Source organism: Culex pipiens, chromosome 1, assembly GCF_016801865.2.
Source record: "Culex pipiens pallens isolate TS chromosome 1, TS_CPP_V2, whole genome shotgun sequence".
In the NCBI taxonomy this organism is placed as follows: domain Eukaryota; kingdom Metazoa; phylum Arthropoda; class Insecta; order Diptera; family Culicidae; genus Culex; species Culex pipiens.
Genome location: NC_068937.1, coordinates 101,592,350 through 101,608,396, shown reverse-complemented (window position 1 = coordinate 101,608,396; position 16,047 = coordinate 101,592,350). Strand labels below are relative to the sequence as shown.

Sequence of the window (16,047 nt, the reverse complement as noted above, 5' to 3'; positions counted from 1 at the left end):
GTGTTGCTTAATTTTCACTTAGAGCGCATATTCTAACATGAGTTTTGACCTCACCATATCGTGGTCCTATGGGAATTTTACAAAAGAACCACTTTTTATCTCAATGTTTTACTTTTAGCTCACGGCATATTGAATTTTGAAGGTCAGAGTTCTACTAGGCATTTCCACAAATCCTGTTTTGCTGAGGGTATATCGATATTCATCTCTCGGCTGAATTTGAACCTTGTTTGCATGTGAAAAATCGTCAATTTAATGCAGATGAAGTTTTTGGCCTGTAGAAGGCGCAATGTTTGTCGGATACTTACCATTTCTCGAATGTAGAATCTTCAGGCTCTGGAAGGCATCATCCCCAATCGGCCATTTGGCGGCCATGTTTGTTTTAGAAAAAAAAAAACAATCTTGATTCAGAATGTTTCAATCAAAAAAAGGTTTTCTTTGTGTTGTTTGTAGAAGAATTTTACATATAGTGATTATTTTTTCATTTCAATTTACTATTTCTGGACCCTGAATTCAGAACCATCATTGACAGTCATTACTCCCAAAGTGAAGGACACCATCTACCACCTTAATTAAATTTGGAACAATTTTCCTCAAGAGATTTTTCTTTTTCCCGCCCTTCTTTTGTTCTGTCGTTCCTAAAGCTGTTTCTTGACCGCCTTTCTTTTGAGGAGCGTACTGGCCCTGAGGTACCAGCTCTTAAGGGGTTACCTAACAATAATTAAATGAAGATCCTACATCGGAGCATTGGCAAGATTTTTTTAAATTTTATCAGGTGCTCACGACAGAATGAAATCTAAAACAGTTGATTTTCTCCTTACCAAAATTCAAGCACTTAGAGGGAGGGGGGTTCCCGTGGTCGGAAGAACTCAAAATTGGAATCTAGTTTTGTCTAGGTCAATCTTTAGTTTGAGGTGGTCGCAGCGGGAGGTACCCGGATTTAGACCACCCAATTGTACTAATCGTGATATAATTTAGTATCGGTTGCATATTCCATATTGATGATGGAAATCATAACTGTTCCGGAGAACCGGAGAAAGCGGTACGTACCTTCACAGTCTTCAACATTTCTCGTGCTCGTGGTGGCTCCAGGAAAAATAGCTGGCGTACCATGCGTCTCCATGAAAACATTAGACACGTGTGAATCAGCTTCAATGTTTTGATGGAGACGCATGTTATACGCCAGCTATTTTGCCTGGAGCCACCACGTGTACGAGAAATATTGAACTTGCATACAAGTTGTTTGCATCTGAAGCGTGCAATATTCTATGCAAAATTAAGGTATGTTATTTGGAAGAAAATCTTATTTGATTCAGTAACAATTTTAATGCAGTAAGAATCTGATATGCTAAGCTTCTTTTAAAATGAAAAATGAAATGTTGATGTAGATTTACATTGACTTTATTCCAGAATTACCTTTACAGTTCCTTATGCTAAAGAATGCTTCCTCCATTCAAGTTTCGGGAGGTTGTCTAGCGGCTAGTCTACTCGTCTTCACGACATAAATATTATCCAGTGTTGAATTATTAAAAGTTAGTGATTTCGTAAATCCTCCTTCACCTCCGAGTCGGTCGGCCGACTAGTTGGCGGTCTCGCACGCGTCCACCCAGTCGTTGTACACGTCCACCGGCTCTGACAGAAAGTTGATCGTCGTCTGGTAGTCCTCCATGCACACCCGGCAGGTGATCCGGGCCGAGTTTCGACTCTTGTCCATCTTAACCTCGCACGACTTTTCGTGGTTGCAGAACGGGCAGTTGAACTGCTGGTCGAGCGGTTCGATGTTCTTGCGCTTCGGCGGGGGCTTTCTCTTCGACTTCCTGCGTCCCATGGCGGACTGTGATGGTTGCGAGGGGAGGGTTTTTTGGGTGCTAAAATCTGTGGTATTTGGGTTAAATAACAGAAAATTCTCGTGAAAAGGCGATTTTGTTTACGGCTACCTACCGCGACTTTGCGACGCTTGTTTGGCTTTGGACTTTGCAAAATGTCAGTCGGAAATTTTGACAGGAGGAACCATAGTTGATGCAGATGACGGTAGGTTTTCCGCAGTTTGGGCAATCGATCAGTTTTGCTGTCAATCAAACGATAAGTTGTTTGTTTTGAAGAGGTTTCTTATAAAGTTGATTTCAAAACTACTGCAGATTATGAAAGCTGTTTTAAATTTAAGAGGTTTGTAGTGTTATAGTTTGTTATATACCACATTACAACTGTTTGTACTTGGAAATGCACGGCTTAACCTTTGAGACGAGCGTATTTTATTGATAGGATAAACCAGAAACAAAATTGAAAACTAATTCAAACCTGAACAAAAATGATTGAATTTTAGCTGCGATTCCCTCGAGCAACGCATGGTTACGAGCCTCAACACACGGTAGCACCAACGTAAGAACCATGGCCACCTCAGCGGAGAAACCCATTGAAGCCGCCATCCGCGAGGGTCTTGCCGGTCAGCTCAACCCGATTCACCTGGAAGTGGTGAACGAATCTTACATGCACAATGTTCCCAAGGGCGCCGAAACCCATTTCAAGGTTCTGGTCGTGTCCGAACAGTTTGATGGGCTGCCCTTGATAAAGGTAACAACTAGTTTCTACATAATGAAACAGAGTACTTATGAGGAATTTTGATTCTAGCGACACCGGCTAGTGAACGAGATCGTCAAGCAAAAACTGGCCGGAGATTTCGTGCACGCCCTGTCGATCGAAGCAAAGACACCCACCCAATGGGATCCAAATTACAAGCTGGAACCGAGTCCAAACTGTCGCGGAGGATTTGGCAAATAAGTTTCGAAACAGAAATTGATTTGAAGTAAATTGTTAGTGGTTCAAATAGTTCGTTTTATTTACAAGTCGAGTCACGCGTGGAAACTAAATACTGTAACTGTCCAACCGGAGCTTGCCGTCGTTCTCCGTAAAGTACATCATATCGGCCATCGTTTGCTCGCAAATCATCTCCTCGACGCGTTCGCTCATCGCCTTGGACTTGAACTGCTCCTCGACCTCCGGGTGCTTGAAGTGCGGCCCAAAGTTGATGCTGACGGTGGCGCCCTTATGGATCGAGATGGCCGGATAGTACGCACCACCGTACACGTCCGTGAACGCTTCGCCCTGGCAGACACCGTTCTTGAAGAAGAAAATCTTACTTCCCGGCAGTACCTTCAGCGATTTGAGCGTCTCGGTGACCTTATCCTTCTCCTCGTAGTACAGGTGGCTCTTGAACTTGACCAACGGACGATCCTTGAACGTGCTCGGAATGTGCCCGGCCGGGTTCGCCTCGGGCAGAGCGATCATGAACCCGACGGTGTCGCCGACTCCGTACCCATCGCTGTAGTGCTTGCCGTGAGATTCGTGGAAGCGAGTTCCCTTGCGCGATCGCCACGAGTAGCCAAACTTGTCGTAGCCCAGCGGGGCTTGCAAGTTGGCGTACTCTTGTCCCCAACCGAGCCGGCAGGCCGATCCTTCCGGCAAGTCCACGATAGTCGCCTCCCAGTACCAGCAGCCGCGGGTCACATCTAAAAGTGAATTTATTTGTTGCTACAAATCTTCCGAAACAAGTCCAAACCCACAACTTACAGTGCGTCGCCCGCGCCATGCAGTACCCCTTTTCCCCCGTCACGGCCAACCGGTCCTCCGAAACCTTCAGCTGGGGGGCGCGATCGTGCAGCGCCACCAGCACGTTGTTCGGCGACAGCACCCGGTACAGCCAGCCCGGAATGGGCTTCCCCGCCCAGTCGGCACTTTCGTCAAACTCCTGCCGGAAGGGGGCGTGCGGATCCGGTTCGGCCAGGATGTACCGGTAGCCGTCCTTGTTAAACGGATGCTCCAGCGGGTAGCCGTGGGCGGGCAGCTTCACGAGGGCGCCCACATCCGCTCCGACGCGACTTTTCTTGCCCAGTACGCCACCCTGCTCGCTGTTCGGGAGCTTGCGCTTCTGCTGACGGCCACCGCCCTTGGCCAGGTTCTGGTTGCCTGTGGAAGAATTTAGAATTTACATTGTTATATTCAACAATAATCAAAAAAAAGTCTTAATTTAATCTTAACTTAATTAATTCTAGAGTAAATTTTCAAAAGGTCCTATGTGCAAAATCCTCATTCTGAGAAATTTCATGTCGAAGTTTTGTGGAACATTTTTAAATCCTATTTAAACACGGTTGGGTATTTATCAATTCTAAAAACGCCCAAATGAACCTAAAATCTAGAGTAAATTTTCAAAAGGTCCTATGTGCAAAATCCTCATTCTGAGAAATTTCATGTGGAAGTTTTGTGGAACATTTTTAAATCCTATTTAAACACGGTTGGGTATTTATCAATTCTAAAAACGCCCAAATGAACCTAAAATGATGCTTTTTATGTGTGTTTCACGGAAATAATCAAAAGTCTTGTTTAAAATGATTTCTGAAGCAATTTGTTTCATACGACCTGTTAGTGCACATAGGACACGTTTCATAGGACAAATTTTGCACATAAGACATAACACATTGGACCAAACTCGTGTAGCATTGTTCATAGGACTTTTTCAGATTAACTTTAAATCCTGATTTAAAAATAACAACTTTTTTATAATAACTATGATCACACAATCCTGGCGCAACGTGTAGGTAACAGCTGATTGATAGCATGAAATGTTTCAATGCATCCAGCGCGAAAGAGAGAAACCGTTAGAAGAACGAAACAACCAATCAGCGCTCTCGTCCACAACTGTCAGATAGGTTCCTGGCAAATCAACCTATCCGGCAATGTAAACAATTTTTTGCAGAGTACGCATAGGACTTTTCGTGTTTTGAAAATTGTGGTTGTTTTTTTTTTTGCTTTTTGCCGTTTTTAAGTGTTTTAATGTTGTTAAGCTGAATAACTTGTGTTAAGGTAAGTTTTTTTTCGTGTTTACGGTACGGTGACAGCTCATTATTTGTTCGTTTTTTCCTGCTTAATTTTTATTACAGATCTCGTCGGAAAACTACTAAGCGTGTCCAAATCTCGGTCAACAGTTTACAATTCCATGACGCAACGATAAGGATGATTTTGGGCGGGTTCGCGGCCACGCAATGCATCACGTCGATTTAAATTTTCCAAGCAGGGAGACGATTACGACTTGGCAAAAAATTACCCGGACGAGCGGAAAGCCTCGAACAAGATGACCATCAACAAGTGCCGGCAACAGCCACAGGTCATGATTTTGCTGTTCAGTGGGAAACTGATCTTTAACATGGACTTGGAAAAGCTATCTACTAACTGCTTCAAGTCTGGTTTGTGGAATCATTTTGAAAATTACCAAAACAATCTTTTAATTCAAAAAATCTCTTTCCAGAATGGTCATGACCGAGTACACCATTCCATGGCCATTCCAAGCCGGTGAACAGGGTCAAGGTCGTCGGTCTGGCAAGTCCGTATCATTTTGCTCGATCCGGTCGATTGTTCGGTCCATGCAGGCGTTTCCATTGATTGGCTGCCGAATCATTCTGCATTCCGAGATGAGAACTGCCAAAAGCATCGAGGAGGGAATCGTCTCCACCGCGACATGCTTAAACCTGAACGGCGTCCTGTTGAAGACGGTGCTGTATCTAGTTTCCCACACTGGTAACCTGTTACGGATCAACATCGGATTTAAGTTTTGATCGTGTCCAGACTTTTGGGGCTGAGCACCTTTGTGTTAGAAACTGTTAACCGCTAGCGTACGCGTGCAGTGCGCCAAAGATTACATTAAATGTTAAATTTTTTGACCAATATTTGATATTCGATTGACGACGTTGTAGGGTCTATACGGCGGAAAAAGAGTGCACGTTTCGTGATGTTGTCCGGCATGGCCGGAATGGTTCCGTTTACAAGTCTTGCCAACAAAAAACTCTCATCTTTATGTTCGAGACCATCCCCAGTTCCTGTAGGGGATTTGGGGTCTCAAAAAGTACTTTGATGCAATTATTGTATAAATAAAATTAATAGAAGTAGCATTATTTTTTCATTTAACATACTTTTTTTATTTGTTTTATTACCAAGAATAAAAACATACAAGAACATAAATTTTATGAACTGCTCTGCATTTTAATTTTATTTGGTGTTCCCTATTCAGCGTTTTTTTGAAATTGTCTTTTTGCAATTCCGTCGCGAAACTTCTTACTTTGCCTGTCATTATGCCTACATTTCTGTACCAAAAGAAACAGAATCAAATAGTAACACTTTTCAAAATAAATGCTGAAAAGTTCTAGTGAACTTTTCAGCACTTATTTCTAAAAGTAATACTGTTATTTTTTTTTTATTGAAAAACTACATGAACATTTCACTTATAATTCCATTCAAAGGGTGTTTTTTGGAATTGAAAAAAATGGAACACATTGCAAAACTTGATTTTTTCAGAACGAGTCGTACATTTATCCAACTCGGTGAACCTCGTTGGGTAAATGTACGACTCGCTCTGAAAAAAAAAACTTTTTTTTGCAACTTTTTGCATAAATTTCTATTTCGGATACCTCATTAAAGTTTTTGGCGGTTTCTTGAAACTATATTAGATTTTGCATTATTATCGCATTTTTGACAGTATTACATTTATGTTATTTGTCCACGGAGTAAGCACCAGCATTCATCGTCGACTCTTGTCATTCCGGAACCGCTATTTTGTTCAAATTGAATCATTGAATTTCATCCTTCCAACCTGCGAACCTGCGCTGACGGACAACAATTTCTGGGTGGTTGAAAACTGCGTGTTGAGAGGATCTGAACCCTGCTTTCTAGCTTATTACCTTCGTCAGTTTTCAGGTACCGGTCAATTTGACCGTCTCCCCTTTGTTTACCATCGCGCTCCTAGTTGTGCCGTCTCCGGTGAGTATTGCCATCCAGCGGTTCGTTGACGCAAAAGTTAGAATTTAGAAGGAGCGTTTTCAGGTGGTTACTCAGCTGGTCCAGTTGGCGTCCCCCTGGAAGATGGAACACCAGCGCTTGAAACACGCGTGGCAACAGCTAGACGACGGACATGACCGCGCATGTGTGTCACGCGATTGCTGCATAAATGAAGTACTAAACATACAGGATTTTCTCAAACTTAATTTATTTATATTCATGGCTTTGTTTTATTCAACACTCTCCCTCAACGCGCTATTTATCACTTAAACCATACGCTTGATCAGCTCATTGATCTTTTCCTTGTGGTTAGTCTCCGCCTTCGACGTAGTGGTTGTACTTGCGCCAGTCACCGGTCGATGTGTTGAGGCTTGTACGCGGCACGCAGCTTCCGCTCGATCACGAAGAAGTCCGTAGTCGGGATTCGGTTGTGTCGGTGCTTGACGAACTTAAGCAAGGCGTAGCCCTAGGTGATGTCGGGGCGGTGATACGCAGCAAGTTCTTGGTGACTTTGTTCAGCTTGATAATGATACCACAGATACGCATGACGAAGGCAACCTTCGGCTCGCCCGGAATGTAGATGTTTCCGGCCTTCTTAACCTTGCGCGCCTTGTCCACCACCTCATGCTCCATGCGGGCATACTTCTTGGAGTACTTGGCCGCGCGCAGCAGGTTCTACCTAACGCGGAGTAGCTTGACGGCCTGCAGCTGGCGGCGCAGATTTTCCGGGTGGGCCAACAACTTAGCCTTCGTTGCCTTCAGCTTGGATTCTGGCACCGCCGGCAGTTTTAGGGATTCCTTGGAACGTAGACGATTGCCCGCTTCCAACACTTCATTCCACTCATTCCAGCATTCCACTCGAGTTGATCCGAATCGGCCACCGTGCAAGGCGGAAATTTCGTTCGGAATGTGCTGTTTTTGGAGGTGTGAGTTTAGCTATTGTTTACAGTAGGAAAATACCGAGGAACTTACCACTAGCGGTGCGATCAGCGTAACATCGAGAAAGAAAGTCGGTCTGACAGCGGACGCAAAACACACGTAGTCCAAACTGATGAATGATGTCACTAAACTCCGCCAGCAACACTGCTGAGTGCAGTGAAATTTCGCACCTGTACAGCACCCGCGACCAACAGCTGGAGACGGCAACTTCCGGATAAGTATCTTGTTCTAGGCTACGGTTCCGTGCCGGACATAATGAGGCGTTTTAAAAACCACCGGTGGAGCACACCTCGACACTTCTGGGAAAAATTGAACAAACAAAAAATAATGATCACTCTCACTTTAAAACCTGTTAAAACTCTCTCCAAATCACTCCACTCCATCAAAAAAACCTGGCTTATCTATTTTATGAAGACTTACCTCCATCAATGAAAAATCGCCTTTAAATACAACAGAAAAACTAAACCGTACAAAACGACCTATATGCACAAATGTTATGATTTTTTATGCTGCCTTGTTGGTGTTATGCTCCCAAGTTTTTGGGTGGCGTATCTGTCAAATTCGAGAGAGTGCAGATAGGTTGAATTGAACTTCTCTCTTTTGCTTTGACAGCATTGAAACATTTCATGCTCTCTCCCAGCTGATGACTACACGTTGTGCGTGGATTGTACAAACATGAAGATTGTAAAATATTTATGTTTTAGAATTTCATTAAAAAACGACTCATACATATTTTCAAATAAACTCAATAAACATGTACATAGGTCATTTTGATATGAGCGTATGTGCATCAGCTTTAAAAAAATATATTAATGGTCCATAGGTTGATTTGATACGGTTCTATGTGCACGTTTCACTCGATTGCACATAGGACTTCCGTGTGGTAAAACGACCTATATTTATTTGGTGTAGAATTTATTAAGAATGCTTTTAGGTTGTTTTGTATTTTATCAATAACTTTAAAAATAAAAGGCTTTGAAGAAATTGGGTCAGCGGTGAGTGTAGTTTCCAGCTTGCAGAATGTAATGCAATAAATAACTCAGTTTGTTTACTTTTGTCGCATAGGACCTTTTGAAAATTTACTCTAGAATTACTCCATAAACAAACTGCTGACGTAAGCAACATAATCGCATCATCTAACATGCTCATTTGAGCATTTATTTTATGCTTTCTACTTGTATCATTCCACCAGCACTCATTGCCCTGCTGCTATCTTACATCTAAACAAATCAAATTGTTCCACCTACTGGTGCTCTCTTCCATGTTCTGCCTGTTCCAGTGCACGCACGGTCTCAAGCCAGAACAAACAAGCTGGCTGTAACTTCCGGTCTGGGCCCGAAATATCAGCACAAGATAATCCTTATCTCGAAACACGAGTAGTAGGCCAACAAATCCAAGTAGGTTAGCTTGCAAAAGCGACAAGTTTAACCCATGGGAAGCCAACAGAAAAGAAGGGCCTACTTCGATGCACTTCCAGCGTAATTTAGAACACGCAATTTCACACCGTTTGTCCTTGAGAAATTTGATTGAAATAAATCAAGAGAAAAAAAAAACACACGCGAACTAAAGCGAATTGTGCCGAAAATTGCCTGATTAAATCGTTACAACTCTGTTGTAAAACAGGCGGAATAAACTTTGTCAAGAACTCAAAGTTAAAAAAGTATCGTTAATTGACTCAAAATGAAAGAAAAAACGAGATTATTCTAAGGCCGCTGCTTCTCTCTGTAAAGTTTGCACTTTGCTTCGTCGTCAACTAAAAAAAATACACACGACCGACCATCAACCAGCAGAGCAGCACATTGCTGTCATCATTAATCATCATCATCATCATTGAGTACACAGAGCGAGAGAGGGAGACTCAACATAAAAAAAGAGAATGTTTACGTAGATTTCAACGGTAGGGTGGCCCTCGTGCTCTTAAATGATTTTTAGGGTTTTTTTTGTGATTTCGAATTCCTTTTTCAATTCAAAAACTTTCATAAAGCGAAAAATAAAAGTTTTAAAGTAACTCCAGTTATGTTAAAAAAAATCAAACCATCCACATTAACGACTCCCAGGGCTCCCAGGTCTTTTGTGGTCTCTATTGCAAGATTTTGCCCGAACCAAGGAGTCCAAAGGCTTGAATGTGGAGAGCACCCAAAAAAACGAAGTTGACTTTATAGCTGTCGGCCACCATTGCTAGTACCAACCACTAGTGTCTTCCTTTTTTTTATCTACAAGGACTTCGCCGCCCTGGGCTCCTAAGTGTATGAAAGTATGGCACGGAGCGAAGGCGCCAAATACCCATATTTACACAAAGAATTTTAGAGCGCCCGCCGCGGGATTCGAACCAGTGACCTCTGGATTGTGAGTCCAGTGCGCGGTCCGATTGATCCACACGGGCGGGCACCCAAACCTCTTTCTATTCCAAGGAACCTTCCCCCCAGGGTTCGATACGACCTTTGGATTGCAAGTCCAACCGCCACCAGCGATTCCACCGGAGCAGGCTTGGTTTGATGTGTTGTTTGTACTTAAACCAGGGGGACGACTCTTACACCTGGGATGACTTATCGGCCTAACAACAACCAAGGCCTGGACCGACGTTTTACTTCCCCATCTGCTAGAACAGGGGTGACCAGGGGCGCCGACTAGTCCAAAATGTTGGGGGGGCACGGTTGTTTTCGATAAGAAATCGATAAGTAAGAGTGGCGATCTCGGTGGCGATTAGATGTTAATGTTTCTTGTATATCACGAATTTTGATAATTTTATTACGATGTGATACGATTTTTTTTCATCCGGAATATTTTTTTTTTAGAAAATAATAATTTATTAAAACGTGATTGAGAATGTTAATTAGGGTGATTTTTTTATATGTTTGAAAGGCGAATTCCCTCTCATATGCATATTGTCACTTATTTTCTAGAAGTAACAGTCAATAATAAAAAAAAAAATCAGATATTTAGAAATACAACAATACAAATACTCTAAAAATAAAAAAAAGTAAAAAGCCAAAATTTAGATCTTCAGAAAAAAAATACACATTTAAAAAAACATACATTTTTCAAATCTGCAATTTAGAAAAAAAAACACAAAATTCAATATTCCAACATAAAAAAATAATAGTATAAAAATTCTAGGGTTAAATAAACTCATGGCTTGAAAATGTTAAGAAATCAAAAGCAGGAAATCAGAAATTTAAACAATCAGTAATTTAGAAATAACAATAAAATTCAATGTTTAAATAAATCGAAAATTTAAAAATAATGCTTTTGACAACAAATATTTTTTTAAAAATTTAAGAATTTAAGAATTTAAGAATTTAAGAATTTATGAATTTAATAATTTAAGAATTTAAGAATTTAAGAATTTAAGAATTTAAGAATTTAAGAATTTAAGAATTTAAGAATTTAAGAATTTAAGAATTTAAGAATTATAGAACCTTAGAATTTTAGAATGTTGCGTTTGAAAACTTGATGATTGTTTTCGCAAGAGTTTGCGTAAGTTTGATTGTAGATGAAGTGCTATGGGAAAAGTACCTTGGTTTTGTTTTTGGAACAACATGCACAGATAGAAATCTTATGAGCAAATCCGTAAAATCTATGTTGACGACATCTCTCAAATCATTCACCGATGCCTCTGTGCTCTTGTTCTAAGCTTACTGATTTTCCTAGAGAGCACATTGGTACACTCAACCCCCGGTGGTTGGTCACTTTTTCGTTTGACACTTTTTTAGTTTGTACCCCGTTGGTTGGTCAAAGTCAAACTAAAAAGTGACGAACTGTCACTTTTTACACGGCGCTCACGCACACTATCAAAACAAACGTTTGGTAGTGTGTGTGAACTCCGTGTAAAAGGGGTGTCAAACTAAAAAGTGACCCCGTTCGTTTGACAACAGTTGATGTCAAACCATCGGGGTTTGAGTGTATAGATAAAACGTTGTCGATTTAGAAAAAAGTATCTAAATCCAGAAAATTGTAAACGATTTCTTTCAAAACTTACAAGAATTCTATCCGTATGTACAAACAATGTTCCATTTAAGTTTTAGATATTATTTTCAATTATTTCCTTTTTTATATATTTGATATATCTTCCAAAATTTCTGGGGGGGCACAATGTATGGGCTGCCCCCCCAGCCAAATTTTAGGGGGGGCAAAAAGTACCGTGCCCCCCCAGAGTCGGCGCCCCTGGGGGTGACCAAAGTATAGCCCGCGGTCCAAACATGGCCCGCGAGTTGATTTTTTTGCCCGCGGACCCATTTTGAATGATCATGTAAAATGGCCCGTTATTCACTTATAAAGTGATTTTACTCTTTTCCAAAACTATGGTTTATTTTAAAAATTTTATGTTTTGTTTATAAAAAAAAAAACTAGTGATTTATCAATATTTTGATCCCCATTTTAGGACATAAATATTTTCAAAAATCACACAATTTCACACGTTTCATATGATATGAGTGAAACTAGTAAATATCGTAAAAACTTGCATCAAACATTTTTGGAAATATTTATAAAACGTTCAAATTTGACTTAATTAGAAAACCGTAATAATTGCAAAAATGTATGTATTCTATATTAATTTCAAAGTCATAACGACCTTTTCAATGAACTGAACGAATCTGATTGACTACCATCTGATTCAGGCAGACAAAATGTTGAAATCTGAGGATCAAGGCTGTTGCAAATATTTTACAAAGATTTTTTCGACCAACCGTCCCCGTCCCCATTATTAAAAAATTGGGTCGAAAAACCAGGAGCAAAAATATTTATTTTTTTCAAACAACTTCAAAAAATCAATGGAAATTTAAGTGCACACAGCTGATATCAATTATAAATGCATGCCTCTGCGTTCCGGCCGGGTCCGGTGGTGTAGTGGTTGGCGTGGTAGCCTCTCACCCCAGTAAGGCTTGGGTTCAATCCCAGACGGACCCGGTGGCATTTTTCGAGACGAGATTTGCCAGATCACGCCTTCTATCGGATAGGGAAGTAATACGTCGGTCCATTTGCGTAAAAGAGGTTTTGGGTGACTCACCACACATAACCTTCGGACGCCCACAAATGAGCAGAAACTTGCAACAGAGACCACAAAAGACCCGGGGTGCTATTTCGCAATATAAACACGAAACATTAAAATTTGATTGAAAACAGCTTTTCAATTAGCTGAAACAATAAAATCAACAATACCGAAAGAAAATTGCCATTTTGTGTATTCTAATATTTTTAACTAAAGAAAATGTAACACTACACAGCCTCAAAATAAAACTTATTTTTATCAAAATATCATAGATCCGACCTCTTGAAAAGTGTTTTAAAAACACTAAAGTACTTATAACTATTGATAGGGACCGGCAGGTCTTCAATCTTTTGGGCTCGTTGGAAAGGTCTTTTGATTACCTAAATAACGATGGGTGGCATGATAGATCCGGACAATTTCTTTATCAAAATATTTGAGATCCGGCCTCAAAAAAGTGTATAAATAACACTTAAGTGCTCATAACTTTTGATGGGGTTGTCAGATCTTCAATATTTTGAACGCGTTGGAAAGGGTTTTTAAATACCTTTCTAACAATATATAGCATGACTAGAGAGCCTGGAGCTTATTAGAGAACGGACATCTCAAACCAAAAGTACCAATCGAAGCACGAGAACTGTCAAACGGAGGTACCAATCGAGCATAAGACAAAGGATTTTCCTCGATTGGTACCTCCGTTTGACAGTTCTCGTGCTTCGATTGGTACTTTTGGTTTGAGATGTCCGTTCTCTAATAAGCTCCAGGCTCTCTAAGCATGACGGGTTTTCTTACAAAAACCACCCTTTTTACACCAATAAAATCAAAAACAACAACAACCCTATTTACAATCTTCCGAATTTTAGCTTAAATAGTTTTTTTAGCATAACTTTTGAAGTACTTTTATAAACTTAATAATATTAACTAGGGTCTTGTGGGACCTCAAGACGAATCGAATGAGACCAAAACGGTCCAAATCGGTTCAGCCAGTCCGGAGATAATCGTGTGCATATTTTTCGGTGCACGGACTTACAGAGATACACACGCACAGACATTTGTTCAGAATTTGATTCTGAGTGGATAGGTATACGTGAAGGTGGGTCTACGAGGTCGAATCAAGAAGTTTATTTTTCGAGTGATTTTATAGCCTTTCCTCAGTAAGGTGAGGAAGGCAAAACTCCTCAGTAATTACCCCTGCCAAAACCCTACCTTGCACCGCATCCTCATAGTTCGGCTTGACCTGGGTCAGGTCCTGCACCAGCCCGTACATCTGGCCGTGCTCGCCGCTCTCCTCGTATGTAAACAGCGTGTTCAGGTCCTTGATGAGCGTTCGCTGCACCGTGGCGTACCACGACTGCGTCGACCTTCTGCTCATCGTCGTCATCGATTCCCAGTAATGATCCATGTACGGGATAATGTCCTGATCCTTGCTGAACATCAACCGGGGTTTACCCTCCTTTATCGACGCCTGGCGCAAATTTGCGATGGCCGTGATGCACATCTGCGGGATCGTGGCCTGGGTTTTCCGGAACGTTTCCAGCCCCGTGACGGAACAGTTTTTGCACACAAACACATAGTTCTGGAGGAACGGCACCAAGCGACCCAGCTGGAAGCCGATGCAGGACTCGTGGAACCAGCGGTTACAGGTGACGCACAGTAGCTCCACAATGTTCAGGTTGCGGTCTTTGCCGCTGGAAAGAATTCAATTACAGAAATTTATTTCAGTTTTTTTATTTTTTTGTATGTTTGAAGCTGAGGGTTATTGACCAGAGAGACCCGTCATCGAAATAAGAAAGATGGGTTTGAGAGAGAACATGAAAAGAGAGATTCCTTATGTTACGAGACTGTAAACAAATTTTTCGAGGTTAGGTTGGACTGGCTAGCATTTTTATTTTGATTTTATATTAAATTTATGAAAACTATTTTCGAAATATTTTTTGCGAGATCAAACAATTCCAACTTACCAATAGCAATTGCCAAATTTCTCCTCAGTTTTGGGTGAATTCTTTCCGGACTTGACATCTCCTTCTTCCATTTTGAATGTAAAAAAATATTGGACGGTAAATACAGGAAAACTTAGAAATTCTACCGTAGCACAATCGGATCTTCACAAAATGTTCAAACACATGCAACAACCGGACCAAACTGACAAACTTTCATTCACTTTTACTCACAAATCGATGCAAAAAAAAACATTTATTTTGGTGGCGACGCTCACAGACGGACGCGCTCCTTGGGAGGCCAACATAAAGAAGCATAAAAATGTTGCGATTATCGATTATGCTGCGCGCCTCCTTTGACGTTTCTCGTCTGACAGCGAGGTAGAGTGCGTTCAGGGAGGAATTTAGGGGAAAATGTGCAGACTTTTGCGGGAGAGTTGTCAAATCTCCTCTGCGACGACAGCGCCATAAACGGCTTGCCATTTTCAAGGGGATGATGTGGATGATGACCATTTTCGATAAAACCGTTGCATGATTTTACACAAGGTGGTGATCAAACCAGCCCGGGAACATGTTGACAGCTCCCATACAAACTGAGCGTACCTCTTTATGTGGGCCCAGTGGGCCTAAGATGGCGGCCTTCGATATTATCTAGCCAAATTTTTGAAAATGGCGAATTGTTTAAATAAATATAGTTTTTTCCTTGTTTCGGTTTAAAACGACAAAATGAGTAGTCTGGAATCATTTTCGTAAAAAAAAAACTTGTTTAGAGATACGCCACGTTCAAATATTAGTCTAGAACAGTTGAAGTTGGCGTGCCGCGAATGCCGTCACGAAAAAAAAGTTTCCCGTGCAAATTTTGAGTTGCGTATTCAATGGTCGGACTCCGACGAGGCCCACTGGCCATTTGTTGGTGAATACGCGCAACTCACGAAATCTGTCATCTTAGGGTCCGGCTGGATCAAACCAAAACGTCTGTTGTCTGTGAAATACCACAGCGTACAAGCAACGACAATCGAACTTCGGAAAATCGAGTCTAGACTGTATTGGAATATTTTCACCAATTTTGGCTATTAAAAACAAATGCTTTTATTACTGGAAGACGGGACGTGTTGATGCTCTAATTTTTAAGGAGATAAGGGAAAATCTCCAGGGTATTTTTAAATAAATCATGTTCTGCAAAATTCTAGGATCACCTAGACATCCTTAAAAATCACTGGAAAAAGAATCGTCCGGATTGGTTGAGCCCGGGAACCAGCGAGTTGAAATTACCGTTCCAACTTTTTTTTTAAAGGGGTTGTGAGTGTGGTGACGGAACACGACGAACATTTCGTTTTTCCTATGTTTTTTTCCGAACACTCTCGC

At 41.2% G+C, this 16,047-nt stretch overlaps 3 protein-coding genes and 1 long non-coding RNA gene across 5 annotated transcripts; 1 reads left to right on the top strand and 3 right to left on the bottom strand.

Annotated features, from left to right (window-relative positions):
* Nucleotides 1-1,376: 1,376 nt before the first annotated feature.
* LOC120425417 (transcription elongation factor 1 homolog) lies at nt 1,377-2,047 on the bottom strand. The gene is made up of 2 exons (XM_039589947.2): nt 1,939-2,047; nt 1,377-1,872 (listed from the first exon to the last, which is right to left on the bottom strand). The coding sequence occupies exon 2, from the start codon at nt 1,823-1,825 to the stop codon at nt 1,577-1,579; it is 249 nt and encodes an 82-aa protein (XP_039445881.1). The 5' UTR covers nt 1,826-1,872; nt 1,939-2,047; the 3' UTR covers nt 1,377-1,576.
* Nucleotides 2,009-2,821, top strand: LOC120425416 (bolA-like protein DDB_G0274169). Its single transcript, XM_039589946.1, has 3 exons — nt 2,009-2,163; nt 2,321-2,568; nt 2,626-2,821. The coding sequence occupies exons 1-3, from the start codon at nt 2,139-2,141 to the stop codon at nt 2,773-2,775; spliced, it is 423 nt and encodes a 140-aa protein (XP_039445880.1). The 5' UTR covers nt 2,009-2,138; the 3' UTR covers nt 2,776-2,821.
* On the bottom strand, nt 2,806-15,001 carry LOC120425415 (set1/Ash2 histone methyltransferase complex subunit ASH2). 2 transcript variants are annotated; one of them, XM_039589944.2, is made up of 4 exons: nt 14,707-15,001; nt 13,952-14,433; nt 3,565-3,960; nt 2,806-3,503 (listed from the first exon to the last, which is right to left on the bottom strand). In XM_039589944.2, the coding sequence occupies exons 1-4, from the start codon at nt 14,775-14,777 to the stop codon at nt 2,860-2,862; spliced, it is 1,593 nt and encodes a 530-aa protein (XP_039445878.1). In that variant the 5' UTR covers nt 14,778-15,001; the 3' UTR covers nt 2,806-2,859. The 2 variants fall into 2 exon arrangements, with proteins under 2 accessions (XP_039445878.1, XP_039445879.1); XM_039589945.2 differs by lacking the exons at nt 13,952-14,433; nt 14,707-15,001 and adding an exon at nt 9,006-9,519.
* LOC120425418 (uncharacterized) lies at nt 7,683-8,823 on the bottom strand. Its single transcript, XR_005606517.2, has 3 exons — nt 8,179-8,823; nt 7,792-8,057; nt 7,683-7,731 (listed from the first exon to the last, which is right to left on the bottom strand). It is a non-coding gene; the product is annotated as an uncharacterized LOC120425418 (long non-coding RNA).
* Nucleotides 15,002-16,047: the final 1,046 nt, after the last annotated feature.

Bases quoted from the DNA above. Each gene is read 5' to 3' on its own strand.
- LOC120425417 (XM_039589947.2), bottom strand. From the start codon at position 1,825: ATGGGACGCAGGAAGTCGAAGAGAAAGCCCCCGCCGAAGCGCAAGAAC.
- LOC120425416 (XM_039589946.1), top strand. From the start codon at position 2,139: ATGAAAGCTGTTTTAAATTTAAGAG. The intron at 2,164-2,320 runs GTTTGTAGTGTT...ATTGAATTTTAG, and splicing joins AGCTGTTTTAAATTTAAGAG to CTGCGATTCCCTCGAGCAAC. The intron at 2,569-2,625 runs GTAACAACTAGT...TTTTGATTCTAG, and splicing joins ATGGGCTGCCCTTGATAAAG to CGACACCGGCTAGTGAACGA.
- LOC120425415 (XM_039589944.2), bottom strand. From the start codon at position 14,777: ATGGAAGAAGGAGATGTCAAGTCCGGAAAGAATTCACCCAAAACTGAG. The intron at 3,961-13,951 runs GTAGGGTTTTGG...ATTCTTCCACAG, and splicing joins CTATGAGGATGCGGTGCAAG to GCAACCAGAACCTGGCCAAG. The intron at 3,504-3,564 runs GTAAGTTGTGGG...ATTCACTTTTAG, and splicing joins CATGGCGCGGGCGACGCACT to ATGTGACCCGCGGCTGCTGG.